This window comes from Vipera ursinii (genome assembly GCF_947247035.1).
Source record: "Vipera ursinii genome assembly, chromosome: 2".
NCBI lineage: Eukaryota > Metazoa > Chordata > Lepidosauria > Squamata > Viperidae > Vipera > Vipera ursinii.
The window spans coordinates 215958954-215976910 of record NC_139513.1 but is presented as its reverse complement, the minus strand read 5'-3'; the positions used below and the strand labels follow the sequence as shown (position 1 = coordinate 215976910).

Genomic DNA, 17957 nt, shown 5'->3' with positions numbered 1-17957 from the left:
TAACCAGTCAGCCACCAGAAGTTGTGGATGCTTCAACACTGAAGGTTCTTAAGAAGAGACTGGATAGACACTTGTCTGAAAGGGTAGAGGGTCTCCTGCTTGAGCAGGAGGATGGATTAGAAGACCTCCAAGGTCCCCTTCCAACTCTATTCTGATTCTGATTCTTAAATCTATATAACCTGGAAAAGCAACAATAGAACAGGAGCCATTCCAGAGCAGTCAGTAAAAATCCTGAAGGAAGTGGGGGAAAAAGATGATGATTAGTTGGATATGGATATATGTCATGTGAACACAGTACAGAAATTCCAGATGTCTACATGGACTAGATGACCTCCAAGGTCCCTTCCGACATCATCATCATCATCATCATTCCTTAAGTTACAACTGTTAGAAGTTACATCTACAAACAACAAAGGTACATGTGACCTGGTGCTGACGTTCCAATAGGCTGGGCCTCCATGGTCACATGATTGGATTTCGGGCACTCAGCAAGCCATCTACATTTATAGCGGTTGTAGTGGCCCATGGGTCATGTGAGCATGATTGACATTTTTGTTGAAAACTAACATTTATTTCTGGTTCTCAGCAAAAAACACCCCATTTGTGAACAAATGGGTTTGCTTCATGACCGCGGCATTTGCTTAACAACCGTGAATTCGTTTAACGATCATGATGATTACCTGGTTTATAACCATCGCAACTTACAACAGTAATGGGCAGGCTCCATTATGGTCATAAGTCAAGGACTACCTGTAATGAGATAGAAGATTGGTATCAACTGACTGTAGACTCTTTTTGTGTGGTGTGGTAGACTCTCTGTGTACAGGAATATGGGCTACACAGCTGGATTGTGTGTTGCAATGAATCTTTTCCAGAATAAAAGCATCAGTTGTATGTCATTCAATTTTGTTGATATAATACCGAATGTTGCTATCTGTTTGATATCAAACAAATGCTACCAGCAGAGTTAATGTATTTATTGCAAAATGTTTGGGATGTTGTCCTCTATTTCATAGCACTCCTGTTTAGTTAGCCAGGACAGAAAGCAACTGGTCAAAATCGTCCCAGAAAACTTAACAGCTTTCCCTGGTCCAAATGTAACTTTTTTTTCCTACTACAACACTCCAGCTGTCTTAGTAGCAAACTAAGAAGATACTACTGTAGGTTCTTACTTTATTTAGTCAATAAAGTAAGAATATACAGTAGTCAGCCTTCTATTCTTCTAGATTTTCTTACCTGGGCCTCTAAATTTTGGGTGTAGGGTACCAATAGAAGCTTCTGCCAACCTAGCAGTTCGAAAGCACGTAAAAATGCAAGTAGAAAAATAGGGACCACTACAGTGGGAAGGTAACAGCGTTCCATGCGCCTTTGGCATCTAGTCATGCCAGCCACATGACCACGGAGACGTCCTCGGACAAGCGCTGGCTCTTCGGCTTTGAAACAGAGATGAGCACCGGCCCCTGGAGTTGGAAACGACTAGCACGTATGTGTGGGGGAATCTTTACCAATAGGAGAGAATATTTGTAGCTCAGGGTTGAACTGTGCAACCTTTACTGCTCTCTCTGACTTGGTGCCTTTCTTGCAGACATTTCGTTGCCAAACTAGGTAATGTCATCAGATCACCAAACTCAGAGAGCACCAAGGATCCCTCAAACACCAAGGGAGCAGAAGAAAACACCACCAATATCCATTTACCTCATAAAGCAGGTTCCCCAAGCTCCGGGCCATGGCCCACTACTGGTCCATGGCCCATTCAGAACTGGGCCACGGAAGCGGGGGGTGAGTGCACACGTGTGTGCATCTCCACTTGCACACACAATGGGTGAGCAAGTACCCGCACAGCTCCATTGGTGTGAACTGCAGGTGTGTGGGCCACCTGCACACGTGCCGACTGCTTGCGCAAATGGAGCTGCGCACGCATGCGCAACTCACCCACCAGTCTCACGGAACCGTCCCCTCTCCCCGCCGCCACCACCAATCTCCAAAGCCAGAAAGGTTGGAGACCGCTGCCATAGAGAATCCTCATTACTAAAGGATGTTGAAGAATTGGAAGGGTTGCTACGCTTCCTTGTTTGCCACAAAACAGGATCCCTGGAGCCCAAGGTGGTGGTGCTGAGTTTCTGGGTAAATAAAAAAGCTTGCCAAAGAGAATTTAGCTCTTCACTAACTCTCTGAGCTGGAGAAACTTTCTTTAAGAAGCTTTGCAATGAATGCTCCCTGCTTGCATTTTACGAAGCTTTGATTAAAAAAGCCCTGCTATAATCCAAAGTGAGCTGCAGGAATTCCTATCTACTTTGCCAAATCCCCTGTCCAGCATTACTAGCCGAGGTAGCCCAAAAGAGGTAGATAATAACGCTGCCAATTTGCCTATGAAACAGATCAAGGAGTTGTTTATGAGAACTCCAGGAGAGAAATAAGAACAATCCAACAGAAATAAACAACATTCCTTAGAACCATTTGTGTGGATCCAGTCAATTGCTATGATATACTGTGTTAGTCCAAACCATTATATAGCTTTTTTTCAAGCTTGGGCAGAACATCTTGTAAGCACCTGGACATTGGCTCTTGACTCATGGTTTAAGACTCTGTACAATATGCAAATCCAGCTTATCCAGCAAACCATTGTTTAACCAAACCATGACTTACTGAAATGTGTAAAAGCAGCCAGAAACTAAAATGTGAAGCAAAGTGTTGACATAATCAAGAAATGCTTCCTCCAGACAGCAATGGCTATCCAAGGTAACAGAAGCCAGAAGTATCTCCAAACATTCGGAGGTGAGTTATGGGGCCCTTCCAGGCTGTAGAACCATAGGAACAAAAACCAATCTGACAATTCTAACCCTCCACAGGTTTGTTCTCCTAATTTCCAGCTATTTCCTAGAATCTGACAGAGGACAAAGAACATAGAACAGATGAAAATTTCCCATGTCCCATAATCTCTCATCATTATCCTTCTGAGCAGGAAACGTTAAGTGCGTGGGACGAGGCTAAACTTGAGAAGGCAAAGCTTGTATTGAGGTTGGTGGCTTGGAAGAGAAGATTTAGAGGGCACATGAGCTGCAAATCCCATACCATAGCCTACATTTTAGTCTTCGTGGGCTTCAGAATTCTTATAGGCAAATCCCCTACTTTTGGCCAGGGTCTTTGACTCATTTATTTAGATTCATTTAATTTCAAAAGTCAGCCAACCACCAGCCTCAGGTGTAGGTGCATTTCCAACAAACGATCAATAGACTCTGTACAGACAGACGAGCTTCCTTCAAGCTGAGCTTCATGCTTGGAGACTTCATGACGGTTTGAAGAAGCAGTATGGAAGTGATTTGCTACCGTCTTCTTCCAGCATGAATAGATAGATCATAGATAAAAATAGGAAAGCGGGGGGGGGGGGAAGGGAGAGAGAGAAAGAGGGAGGGAGAGAGAGAAAGAGAGATCCTCAGGAAATAAAAATGGTGGTTGGCTGCAGCCCAGCACTTTGGAAGTGAGCCCAGAAAAAGACAATTGTGGGGTGATAGAAAGTTTCCTGGAAGACTGGAAGGGAAACATGCTTAGCTGGTCTCCTAATAGATAGAACATTGTTCACCCACATCATTAGTGGTTATTTGACGAGAGTATCCATAGCGTGCTACCAAAATTTCAAACTTTGGAGACCTGGAACTTAAGGTGTAAACATCTCAGTCATCATCTCCCCCCCCATTCTCACATCTGCACCTCACAGATGATGGAGATGGAGGAGGAGGAGGAGAGCAGATGAAGGATGGGTTCGCTTAGAGATACAGATAGTCAAGGAAGAAAACCATCCCTGTACAATGCATTTTTGGATATGGCACCATAGATTATTTAATGTGGATCACATTATGAAAAGGAAAAAAAAATAACACCGTAGATAAAGCCATATGGAAACAAGAACACTCTTAGATGTTGAGTGTTTTAGACATAAAACTTACAAGTGCAGTAAAAAGCAACAGCTCTACTGGGAAAGCAGAAATGTGAAGGTTCTCAGCTTATGACCGCGCACGAGAATTCAATCCAAAACCTTTTCCAAATGTCATGCTCGGGGCCTTGCACTCTGACAGATAAGCCTCACGTAATTGAGGGCTCACTAGGAAAACTGGCCCTCTTTCACACTAACACAATCCACGCACGCATCTGCATGTCTCAGTATTTCAGAGGTGATGCTGCGCTGTTGTTAGGGACTTGAGAAACATAAAACATTGACTCTTAGACCAAAGATTATAACCAGACCATTTGCCTGGTCTTATTATTATTATTATTACTACGCTTCTCTGAAGGATTTCTGTTATTTATTGAATCTTGCATTGATTCCAACAACAGCCTATTCCGTTGCTGTGCTGAAGGTATCGTGGAGAGGGCAGATTGTAATTACAGCTGGTCCTAGACTTATAAGCATTCATTTAGTGACCGCTGGAAATGACAACAGCACTGGAAAAAGTGGACTTAGGACTATTTTTCACAGGACCATCGTAGCAGCCCCATGGTCATGTGATCAAAATTCAGATGCTTGGCAACTGGTTCATATTTATGATGTCCCGGTGTGTGTGTGTGTGTGTGTGTGTGTGTGTGTGTGCGTGTGTGTGAAATGATCCCCTTTTGCAACCTTCTGACAAGCAAAGTCAATGGGGAAGCCACATTCAATTAACAACCGTGTTGCTAACTTATCAACTGCAGTGATTCACTTAACAACAGAGGCAAGAAAGGTTGTAACATGGGACAAAAATTCACTTAACAGCCGTCTCACTTAGCAACAGAAACCTGGGGCTCATTTGTGGCCTTTCACACTAAATACAATCCATGCACCTATGACACCTGTAATAGATTGCTGAAATATAAGAAATCCCTATAAAAACAAACATGCAAATAAAGTTTCACAGGTATTTCATCCCACAATAGAACTTCTCAGACTTAGAACAGTTATAATGTCAACGTATTAACTGATGGTGATGGTGACTACTTTTATTTAAGTATGTAAAGTTTCCTGTGTGGACAGATATGGAGAGAAAATTGCAGGCTCTCACTTTATAGCCGCATGTTAATTTGCATCTCGGTTACCACGCATGTATTTTATTTGCAGTGAGACCACATTAAGATGGATCTAGTCCACGGATTTACATGTGCAGATTGCCTGAGGTTCAGATGCGTACACAGCTTTCAAAAGTAGCCCCTGCATTATCAGACACTAGAAATTGTACAGTTTTGAAATTATCATACTTATACAGTATAGGTAGAAGAGGAAAAATATGAACAATTCTCTAGAAGAAATTATTTTGTCTGGAACATTTTTATCAAGGGTGTCCAACCTTGTTAATTTCAAGACTTGTAGACTTCAACTGCTAGAATTCTCCAGCCAGCCTAACTGGTTAGGAAATTCTGGGAATTGAAGTCCATAAGTCTTAAAGTTGCTAACGTTGGACACCCCGTGTTTATACATCCTGCTTTCCATTGAGGAACTCAAAGTGGCATAAGTGGGGTTTCTTCTTCCCGTTTACCCTCCCCAACCATTCCCCTGTGACGTAGGTTGAGCTGACCATGTATGACTGGCTCAGTAAGCTTTGGTGGTTTAGGATGGATTGAAATCTGAAGTCATATTCCAGCACCTGAACCACACCACCACACTGGCTGACCTAAGGGGGAAATAGGAAGGGAAAATCTGCTACCTCCAATGGTGTCCACAGAATATGGTGACAAAGGTCAAGATGCCAGCATAGGGGTGCCATTAAAGGTTTGGCCATTTTTGTCTGTGTGGACACTCCTGGTTCCTCTAAAGAAAAGCCCAAGGAGAATTCGAGCATATTCATTGCCACAAAGTGACCTGGGAGAAAAAAAATAACCAGGAATTCGTCAACTGATGAATCCTCAAAGAGAGTCAGGCTAACTAACATTGTGGGCCTTCATATTACAAATATTTGTGGCTCCCTCTCTTCTTCCTCAAAAGCAAAAATAAAGATGGAGAAGAAAAAAAATTGGCCTGCTTTTCTCTTCCACTCATTCACAGATTTTTCTGAAATGGATTGTTGACATTTTTATTACATATGTGTGTCTATATGATCCTTTCGTAGCCACAGAAAGCAAAGGTGAAACTTAAGGAATTATGCTCTGAGCAGATCCTGAATGGTGTGATAGAACCAATTGTGATTTATCCGCCATTGGGAGCTTTTTAAGTGATTTGCAATGGGGTCAACCGTCTGAGCACGGGGCTGATGGTGGTGCAGGTCGTTAGAGACCCTTCCGAAGTGTCCCCTCTTTGCAAGCCAAAGGGAAGCAGAGTCAGGACGAGGTCAACCCTTTTACTGTCTGTTCTCCTGGGTCAGCAAAGGGTCTCTGCAATGAGATCATTGCATTTCTTGAAACAGATGGCCTCTCTCGTGTTCTTCATGCTAACTCTTCTTTGTGTTTGGAGGATTAAGAACCTAAGTATGTAAACGGCAGCTGGCAAAATGGGAATTTGCTTTTTGGCGATGACTCCCATGGGAACTAATTTTTGCACTTCTGCTTTATAGATAGAAGTAAAATGCTGGCTTCTAACTGGAGGCACCCAAGTGGCCCTGATCAAAGGACTTGGAGGCCTCTCTGTATCGGCTTTTGCCAACCAGATGCCCAGCAAATATGTTGGGATTGGTACTTCTCCCAGATCCCACCCGTTTTTATCATTTGGTAAATGAAGGGAATGTTATAAATAATTAAAGTAGAATTTTTTTAACTGTAGTTCCAGCTCATCTGGGGGGACACCTGGTTAGGGGAGGGGCATTACATTTTATTACAACACTGTAATCCAGGGGTCTTCCAACTTGGCCCTTTTATGACTTGTGGACTTCAACTCCCAGAATTCCTCAGCCAGGCTGAAGAATTCTGGGAGCTGAAGTCCACAAGTCATAAAAGGGCCAAGTTGGAAGACCCCTGCTGTAGCCCTTAAATTTGGCTGTATAGGCGTATATATGTGCTATGTCTATATATGGGCTTGAGAGAAGAATGAAACAATAAAGACTTACAGTCTACTTATTGGAGCTAACAACTTAAGAAGGGTTGTCTAGCTATTGCTATTTTAAAATTAAGAATGCTCCTCTCACTACTGTAACTGCTAATTATGGGAGGGGATGTGACAACCTTTAAAAATATACCATAAAGGTAAAGGTAAAGGTTCCCCCACACATGTGTGCTAGTCATTTCCAACTCTAGGGGCCGGTGCTCATCTCCGTTTCAAACCCGAGGAGCCAGCGCTTGTCTGAGGACGTCTCCGCGGTCATGTGGCTGGCATGACTAGACGCCAAAGGCGCACAGAACACTGTTTACCTTCCCACCATAGTGGTCCCTATTTTTCTACTTGCATTTTTTACGTGCTTTCGAACTGCTAGGTTGGCAGAAGCTGGGACGAGTAACAGGCGCTCAACTCTGTTACATGGCACTCGGGATTCCACCCGCCAAACTGCCGACCTTCCGATTGACAAGCTCAGCGTCCTAACCCACTGAGCCACCGCGTCCCTAAAAATATACCATAACTCAATTCAAATACTCCCAAAGGTGTTTTTTAAAGAGGCAAGTGGACTTTCGTGTTTTTTTCCTTGGAAACATTTTGCTTCTCATCCAAGAAGCTTCTTCAGTTCAGGATGAGAAGCGAAACATCCTCCAGGAAAAACAAAGAAAAGTCCAGTTCCCTCTTGAAAAAATACCTTTGACCTGGATGACTGAGAATCTCCATGGATCTTCCCGCAGTGATGCAAGAGAAATCTGTTTTGTTATCATGGCTGGAAATGAAGCCCAGATTACAATGTTTTGTTTAGGGAGCTAGCTTATTTCAGGGCTACAGTGTCACAGAAAAGCTTGCCCTACTGCCTCTGGCTGATGGATTTATGAGCCTCATCAGTATCTCACTGCATGTTATATAGACCATCGGCTCTGCTAACCGCTATAAATCAAATGGGGCATGCTGGGAAATTTTCCACAAAGCATTCTGACATAGCATGTCTGATTGATGATGGAATAATCATTTGATGGACATTAGGAATGTTGGGGTTTTTGAGCCTTTGGTAAAGACAGGAGAGTCCTCATATGGCCATACTGTTTTTAGGACTGCCTGTAGCCCAGGTAAGTGAATTATACGCGTTATGAAGTCTCACGTCTTCGTTGGCTCAGTCAGCCCAGATGTCATATCAGCAGATATAAAAATCTGGAGGTGGGACAAACAGTTGAATTACACATCGTACCCCTACTGTAAATGTTCCTCTTTGGTGTCTTTATTCACAGCTAAGCTTATTTCTGCTATTGAACGATAGCTGGGGAAAGGAATTATTTCAAACAGCCTGGAGGAGATCGGACCTGAATAGATGGGATAGATAATTTGAGTTTTTAATCAACTCAGTAAATTTTTTCCCTCCAAACATTGCCTTCGACTGATCTGCAAAAGAGAAATGCCAAGGATGGGTTCTCCCACTGGTAACGAAGCCAATTAAAGTGATGTTGTGTCCATGGTTAGCAGTTTTCAAATCCAGCTCTGCTGTCCGTTTTTCTGGTTACATATAATCTGGTCATAAAAGCACAGCAGGATTTAATCCAGGCAAACATGTGCAGATGGTCGTGCTTCAATTCTGATATTCTCAAGTATAGGCTGCCACCTTGTGGTGATCAGAGGGAAAAATAATTGGGAAGAACCAGAAAAATTGGCTTCCGTGAATTAGATGCCAGGTGATCATAAGCAGAAACAAAGGCTTACTTTCTTTGAAAAAGAGAAAGCAAACAAAAGAGAAGCAGAAAAAAACCCTTATATGTCACCCTTCAAATCAAATGTCTTTCTAAGATTGATAAATGCTTTAAAAAATTCTAAACTTCCAACTGAAAGCATGCATAGGGCTAAAGCTTTACTTAAACAGCCCTGAAGAGGGAATAAACTACAGCCACAGAAATGTAGTTTATTAAAATATCTCCACTGCGGCAGAACAAAGCTTGCATGAAAGGCCGTGGGAGAATTATCTCTGAAATGGTAAGAAGGTGTTGTGTTTGTTTTGTGGGATAAAGAATTACAGAGCTTAAAAACGCCACTGGGCGACCTCTTGTTATAAGATTGGAACATGAAAGAGAAGCCAGATCAGGGTTCATCATAGTGATAAAATAGTAGCTGTACAAACCAGAAAATGGACTTCCTTAAAAACACTCAGGATCTCATCCTTCCTAGTGAACAATGACAGCAAATCTTCAATTCCCTGGCATGTTTTGCTACAAACAGTCCTCCACTTATGATCACAACTGGAAGCAGAATTTCCATTGCTAAGCAAGGCAGTTATTAAGTGAGCCAGGCAGTTGTTAAGTGGATCATACGGTTGTTAAGCTTCCCTCTTGCACTTGGCTTCTCAGAACCTGGCTACAAAAGTCACAAATGGAGATCACATGACCCCTATGATGCTGTAAATGTCATAAATAATTGCTGGTGGCCAAGCATCTAAATTTTGATCATATGTCTGTGCGGGTGCTGTGATAGTCACTAGTGTGAACAATGGTCTTAAGTCACTTTTCACTGCTGTGGCTAAATGTACTTGTATGGGCCTCTCCAGAACCTGCTAATCCCTACACCGTTCCCACCAAAACTTTTTCAACCTACTTATGGCCAATGCAAGTGCAGAACAATGTGCAAAACTGATCAGCGTTGACTGTTTGATATTATATCTACCACTGCTTTGCGTGAACAAAAGTCTGTGGGATCTATCTTGATGGGACTTTACAACAGTACCTAATTTAATGTAAACCAGCTCTTAGGCTAGGTGAAGAAATCATTCCTTAGATAGCAGATGCTGTGGGAAGCTGCAGCATTTCCTCCTAAAAACGTGAAGATGAGTTGGTTTGGTCTAGTGCAGGGGTAGGCAACCTTGGCTCTTTTATGACTTTTATGACTATGCTGGCTCAGGAATTCTGGGAGTTGAAGTCCGCAAGTGTTGTGATTCAGCGTCAGCCTGTGATACCGGCAGCTGAGTCTGATGATTCTGAAGAGGAGGAGGAGGAGGGGTTTGGAGAGCCTTTGGAGGCTCTGATGCACTGCAGGACTCTCAGCCTGGTCATGTTCCTCCTCAGACTCAGCCATGTGAGCACAAGGTATTGGACATAGAGGATTCACAGCTGGATCTATTCAGGGACGCTAAGAGCAGGAGGCAATCCAGCAGAGCAGAACAGAGAAAGGCAATGAGGCAACTCGGTGAGAGGAAGAGAAGGCAATGAGAAGCCACGCCTTGGGACTGCTGATAAAAGGGGAAGGTGTGGGAGGTGCTGGTTGCTGAAGGCAACCGTCTGAAGATCTTCTGCTAGAGTCCAGGTCTGTTATTCCTGTTTAACTCTTGTTTGAACTTGTTGTGATTCAGGGTCAGCCTGTGGGTTCGGCAGTTGGGTCGGACGATTCAGAGGAGGAGGGGGGTGTTGGAGAGGTTGCTGAGGGGGTTGGAGAGCTTGCTGATGAGAGCCCTCAGCCAGGCCCCTCCCACCTGGTCATGACGCAGACCCAGCTGTGTGAGCCTGACAGCGTAGATGAAGATGACCCACAGCTGGCCCTGTTCAAGGACGCCCGACACAGGAGGCAGTCAATCAGGAGTAAACAGAGGAAGGCAATGGGGCACCTCGGAAGGAGGCAGAGAGAAGCCACGCCCTGAACTGTATAAAAGGGGAATGCGTGGGAGGGCTGGTTTGCTGAAGGCAACCGCTTGAATAGCTCCTGTTTCATGGTTCGTGTCTTGTTCTGTTTGCTTTTGTATCCATAAATTTGGCAGGCTTAGTTCCAGCCTCTTGCCTTCTTGTAAAAGGGGTTGTCCCTGCCTTTTCTGCAGGGCCGGTAGCAGGCTGGTACAGAACAGTACTTTTGGTTTAACTCTTGTTTGAACTTTTGATTTCTTTGCAAATAAATTTGGTTGGGTTTTTCCAGCCTGTTGACTATAAAAAGGGGTTGTCCCTGACATTCAAACAGGGCCGGTCGTAGGCTGGAACAGAACGAGTTATGAAAGAGCCAAGGCTGCCTACCCCTGGTCTAGTGGCTGAGGCATCACACTAGAAACCAGGAGACTGTGAATTCTAATCTCACATTAGGTGTAAAAAACCAGCTGGGTGGCCTTGGCCCAGTCACTCTCTTTCAGCCCAACCCACCTCACAGGGTTGTTGTGGAGAAATATAGGCCATTCCAGTCTCAGGTAGAGGATGATCCTGTAACTCAGGATGATACAGTATGTAGTTGGCTATGTGGGCAGTTTCTTTAAGTGACAAGACATCATTTAGAATTTCTTAGGTAGCAAGATGGTCTGAGCCAACCTGCAAAATCGAATCAACAGCCAGAACTAGCCTAGCCGTTTTTCTAGCTCATAAAAAAAAAGACCGCCCTTCACGATGGATTTACCTTGTCCTCTTTAAAGGTTGGGGTGCACACAAAAGGCCTTTTCAAATGTTATTATGGTGCCATTGACTCCATTTCAATGAAATTGTCACCATAAAACTCATTTTAAAATGAATCCCAAAGAGATGCTGACAGATCTGGAGATATTCTTTATGGTACATCACGGGAATTCTCACAAGTTATATATTTCCCTGAAGTACAGCGCAGAGTTAAAGAATTTCTCAGCAAAGGCATGGAGCACATCTAAGATTATTAGGGAAAAGTATTTAAGCAGGGCAATAATTGTTTTATCTCGACAATTATTTGATTCCTGAAAGTAGAAACCCAGTTCCTTCAGGTTTTCCCCTAGCAGGCATGAAAACGGGGACTTCCTAGATTATCCTTCATCAAAAGAAAGAAAAGACAGATAAGAATTCTGGCATAGCCTTCCTCAAGCTGGTACCTAACAAATGATTTGCTGGCCTCCACTACACCATCCATGATCAGCAGCTCATGAGAATTCTAATCCAGAAAGTTTGTGCAATTGAAAATCAACACAATACAAGGTTATGATTCCTTAAAATAATCCAACTACAAGCAGTTTTGATAGGCGGGCTATTTGCATCAGAAAATGTATTATTCTAATAGAAAGGAACATTTGTAGCTCAGGGCTGAACTGTGGGCTCCTTGGTGCTTTCTGAGCTTGATGGTTTTCTTGCACACGTTCCATGAGGTAACATCAGTAGCACAAGCACTGATGAGGTTACCTAGTTTGGTGATGAAATGTCTGCAAGAAAAACTACCAAGCTCAGAGAGCACCAAGGACCCCACAATTGTATTATTCTGGACAGTTAGCTTTAAGAACCAACTTAGAAGAGGAAGAACATGACATGAAGTCATTTTTCCCCTTTCTTGAAATAAATAATAAGCTATTATTCCCATCACCAGGTTCAACTCATGCCCAATGTGCAGAAGAGCTGTCCACATGCTGAAATCTGTGCATAGGTCATCCTTTCTCTGCTATGATGGTAATTTGCAAATTTCTAATTCAATTTACTTCAATAAAGTTGTTTGTCTCCATGCCCAAGAGATGCATCAGTGGCTAAGAACCAAGGGTAGGCAATTCAGTACTCTCCAGATATTTGGGCTACATCCTTCATGATTTTCAGACATAAATAGTTGGAAATTATGAGTTCTGTGTAGACCACGTTAGCCAAAGACAATTGGACCTAAGGTTCTGTCTTAGAAATAAATAAGAAATAGGGGATCGAAGAGGTCTTCCACAAAGAAAAGTGGCCTGGAGACCCAATCAAAACATATAATAGATAATTGCACAACTGTTATTTAGCTGTTACTTTTACATTCTACTTTTTTCCTTTGGGGGGTCAAGAACTTCTTTTCCAGATTTCCCAAACCTGTCAAATAAGTTAGTCAAATCACCAAGTAAATTCATGAGATCTGAACTCAGGAATCAACCACTAAAGTTTGGTACGTAATAGTGACACTATATTAATTCTCATAGATTACAAACAATGCAATGTCTTAACACATTTAAAACTAGTCTTCAGACATTGTCACGTATTGTGGTGAATCTCTACTTTTCATGTAAGCATTACACCAATGGCTTCCTGCATTTCTATATATTCAGGTACAGGCCACAGGCCTTGAATAGCCTCTTAAAATGTAACTGGTCCTTATGAACATTTTGCACATATTTTCAACCTATGCTGACATATGTTTGCATAGGCATGATGTGAAAGAGCATTGCATGGTTTTTCCCCCAAAAAGCATCGAGATGAGCAGTCAGTTCCCACGCTGTTAAATCTTTCAGCCACACCAAAAGTAATCCACCAATGAACACACTCTTATTTTTCAGGAGGCCCAAAGCAAAGAAGATATAGTTCCCTGTTGACATACAAGCTCTCCAGCCCTCTAGCCAGTCCTGATAAATATTCTTAGCTTGGCTCCCCAGCCCAGAGTAAATAGTAATTTGCTGATAGATGTAGAGTTCCTCTTAAGTTAAATACTGCTATGATCAGCGTCACAAATAACTATGCAGTAGTTTTTTATTTTTACACTGGACAACATCAACCAATTGATTGGGATATTTGGCACACAAGCATCCAGAGGGATAAGAGAAATAGAAAGCCCCAAGTTGGTATGTACATTATGTTGTTTACCGGTTACAAATTCCTTCACTGTGTACGGGAAAATATGCATGTAAGAGAATGCACCAGTATTTGCTTGAGTGTCAATATACTTGGTGCTTTGGATTGGAAAAAGTAAAAAAAAAACATCTTGAAAGTACAGTCTCTTCGATGGATTTAATGCTGCTGAATTTCCTTTAAAAAAGGGAATGTCTATAATCAGTGCTTTTTTTGTAAAAGAAAAAGGTGCCGGAATTCACAAATGTCATACAACCCGCCTTGCCTACTCTACAAGGTTCCTTCCAAAAAGGTGCTGGAACTCCGTTCTGAGCATTCTATGACAAAAAAAGCCCTGTCTATAATGATCAAGAGACAGCTTAAATTATTCTAAATACTATTTTTTTATTTTCTTGTCATAGCATTAAAGTGTGTGTGTGTGTGTGTGTGAGAGAGAGAGAGAGAGAGAGAGAGAGAGAGAGAGAGAGAGAGAGAGAGAGAGAGAGAGAGAGAGAGAGAGAGAGAGAGAGAGAGAGAGAGGCCATGTCAATTTGGAAAAGAAATAATGTAGCAAACCATCAGAACCCGAAAGAAAAAGCCATCATTATTGATTGGTAGCAATGCATATTTTAAAACCCAGACATACTGTAGAAGGTGAAGCTATACAACTCAACTATAGCTATTGTGAAAACCCACTTGATCATTCAGGCACATACTATTCATCCATCTGTTATCTATATTCTCTGATCAAAGACCATTTGCAGCCATTGTCGTGCCTAATATCACATTTCATTTCGTTTTGTTTCCTCCCACCAGAAGTTCTAGCCAAACTTCATAAAGAACTGGAATAAAACACCCTAAGCCAAACTTACAAGGTCAAGAAACAAAGATAGAATTTAGTATAAGTAACTTAAAAGTTCGTGTTACTCCATATTACTACTACTTTGTATGTATCCCACTCCTGGCACACATGAAAATAAAATCCGGCATCAACTTTAGCAGGGTTCCATGAGCTACTCCTGAAACTTGTGGGGAGGAATTACTGGGTATCCACAATGTAGAAAAGTGGAGTGGTAGCTTAGTGGTAAGACTCTCACCTCCCATCCAGACGGTTGAGAGTTCAATCTTAGGTTGCGGCAGATGTTTCTCTCCTAGGGTGGAAAAAATATCTGTTGCAAACTCCACATAGGCGTCAGGAAGGGCATCCAGCCAGTAAGCGCTCAGCTCCATCCAGTCGCCCTGACTCTGTCCCAAATTAAGGGACAACAGAGTTGTAAAAAGGGAGTTTTATCCTTAACGTAGAATAATGGAGGAAATATAGCATATGCAGCAGGGACTCTGCTTCTTTTAGCACGATGTTTCTTTCAGGCTTTCAGCATGTTCCGCATTACATGATTGCCCTCTTCTAGCTCTACATTATGCCACTTGTCCTGGTTTGTACAGTCCTCGCCCTCCAGACTGCTTTTTCTAATCGCATGACACAGAATGCTGTCAATGCTCAGTACTGTTAGAAGTGGGAAAGGAAATATTGTCTTGAATTATGTTAGGCAAACAAAAATGTCACACCGCAAACACAAATAATTGCAAAATAATATTATTCTGCTGCATGCTGTGCTGAAAAAGCCAGCTTCTCGCAGACATCCCGGCACAGTGTCCCTGGTGCTAACCACTGAAATGTAGACACTTGGAGGAGGCAGCCCAGCAGCCATCTCTGTAAGTGGAAGATTAAGACGAAGGCGGAGCAAATTCAGCACCAGTGTGACTCTTTATAAATACATTTGAAAACCACTGTCAGTCCCATGGAAAAACAGCAACAGATGTTAAAGACTAGGAAGAAGTGTTCTTTACCCCCCAAAATAAAAAGACACAGATGTACTAACAGTTCTACTCACTGCCAAATCCACCAAAACCAGTGACAGGCCACACACATTGCTCCAGACAGAAATTTCCCAGCTAAGCTGCCTCTTGCAGATGAGAGCAACTCTACTCAAGAGGCTGAAGAAAAGTGCCATTTAATGCTGACAGTTATTCACCTCCCAGGATACCTGGGCTATTTCTAAGGCCTGAAATTTAAGCACCAAGGAGGCGTGACTAAGGCTAAAACTAGTGCCGGGGGCATATTACAAGAGTCATTAACAGTGATGCCAAAGCCAAGTTAAAAACAAAAACAACTTAACAAATGGCATTGTGTATTGACATTTGGATTTGCACTCATGAGAACTGGAATAACTGAGTTTCTCAGACTTCAGTTACATTGCTCACTCTCACACATACACAGATGCCCTAATGAAACTATCCACAATCTGAGGCCCTCTGGATGTGTCGGGCTACAACTTCATGTATTACAACCAATGGTCATAGTGTCAGGATGGGAGCTGTTCTAATGTAAGTCCTTACGAGCACCTACAAGTGATCAAACTCTGCAAAGCAGCAAAATCTCCCGTCCTAAACACTAGACCAGTGCTTTTCAAATTTGGAAACTTTTAAGATGAATGGACTTCAACTCCACTCGCGGGAAAACACCATATACATGTACACATACATGCTTTGTGAGACTAACATTGAGACAATAGCAACAAAAGAAAAATCTAATTATATTACAATGCAGATTTGCTGATGACCACAACTACTTTTAATAAACAGCTGCCTTGATCCCTTCCAGTAATGCTTATTATACAATTTCTACTATCGGGAAAGCTCTTCACATACCACCTAACCATAATCAGGGGAGCCTTGGTGGAGCAGTGGGCTAATGCCTCAAGTAACACCAGCTGCCTGCAATTAGTGCAGGTTCGCATCCCACCAGGCTCAAGGTTGACTCAGCCTTCCATCCTTCCGAGGTAGGTAAAATGAGGACCCAGATTGTTGGGGGCAATTAAGCTGACTTTGTAATAATGCCACTTGGGGGTGTGTGTGAAAGCCCTAATAAGCAGGCATATACATAGAATGAAGGCTACTGCTAAGCTTGTATGCCGCCCTGAGTCTTCGGAGAAGGGCGGGATATAAATGGAATTAAAATAAATAAATAAATAAATTTATTTTGAAACGTCTTGTTAGCTCAGTTCTAGGTATTGGAGAATCCTTATACCAAAGTTTAGCCTAAGTCATTGAGCTGCTCAAAATATTGCTCAAGAATAAGAATACTGTAGGATGTGATTGGGTAACAATGATACGGGAGTAATTTCAGTAACCGGTTATTCGTGCCTATAGTCACTAAGATAGAGAATATGAATGCCGCCTGTCTTCATGTCAACAACCCTCTGGAAGGCATTTGACTTAGCAGGAAAGCCATAGAGCTGCACTTTTTAAAATGTAACCTTGGAAATCAATACGTTACATACCCACAATCACAGATCTCACAGATACATTTGCCAGAGAATTGAGTTGGTTGCGGAGTCATTTTGGAAAGATGGGATGGCTGCAGTCCTGGTGTAATCGGTTAGCTAGCTCTTGCCGATTCTACTGCTGCAAGGATTGGTAGAAGACTGTTGCGGGCACATCCCAGCTAAGCGAGCAGCGCAAATTCTCTTCCACCTGCTGAAAACTAATGGAGTCCTCACCTTGCCTGTAAAGGTGCAGGGGACACATAACAACTTGTTTAGTAGTCACCTGGAGATCCTTTGTGAAGTCACCAGGAAGATTTGGCTTTGCAGGCAGTAATACTGCCAAAACAGAGTATCTGCTCCCAGAATTGAAGAGTAATTTACATCCAAATATAAAGATACTCCATTTAGGTTTGGGAACCGATAAGTGTATCCCAACTGTGGGAGTCTAATGAAAAGTGGAAGGGGCCACATTAGAGAGACTATTGAAAAGACTAGAGCATGCAAATTTATAAAAATTATATACAGCGAAGTCGGCCTCAGAGATCAACAGCAAAGCAACCATACGAACACAATATACATTTTTTGTCAATTGATTTCTGTTTCTCATTTCAAGTATCTATGATGGCTAAAAAGATGTAACTTCAGGAATCCAAAATGTCCAAAGATTAATATATAACGTATTAGGACTGCATTTTTCTTGGTTACTAGTCAAAATAAATCTATATTTTGGGCTTATGCTAGAAAATTTGCTGAAACCAGATCAGTATTTCTGGGACATGTCAGAAAACTTTTGCTATAGTTCTGGCCCTGTATATTTATTAGCTTGTTTTTATTTTCAGTCAACTCAAGGGAGTCTACATACTTAACTTTCCTGCCTATTTTGCCCACAGCAATCCTCTTTTAAGTATTGCCACATTCCAGAAAATTGGTTGTGTTACCAAAACGAATGAAGAGCTAAACACATGAGGAAATTTTGTCTTTTTAAATCTTTCTTGGCAAAAAGCTTTTGCCAGGGTCAGTAACCCTGGTAAACACAAGACGTATTTCCCGCTTTCTGGACAGAGTGCCCCCATTTTCCTCCAAAATTATGATTTTAGGGGAGTTGCAAATATTTATATTTGCATGTCACAAAATGAG

At 42.2% G+C, this 17957-nt stretch overlaps 1 protein-coding gene across 1 annotated transcript in view; it reads right to left on the bottom strand.

The window, feature by feature from the left end:
* SAXO1 (stabilizer of axonemal microtubules 1) overlaps positions 1 to 17053 on the bottom strand; it is a 37208-nt gene extending 20155 nt beyond the window's left edge. Inside the window, exon 1 of the mRNA XM_083354614.1 lies at positions 16836 to 17053. Coding sequence (XP_083210740.1) covers positions 16836 to 16894 — 59 coding nt within the window. The 5' untranslated portion in view covers positions 16895 to 17053. The remainder of the gene's footprint in view (positions 1 to 16835) is intronic.
* Between the last annotated feature and the right edge of the window lie 904 nt (positions 17054 to 17957).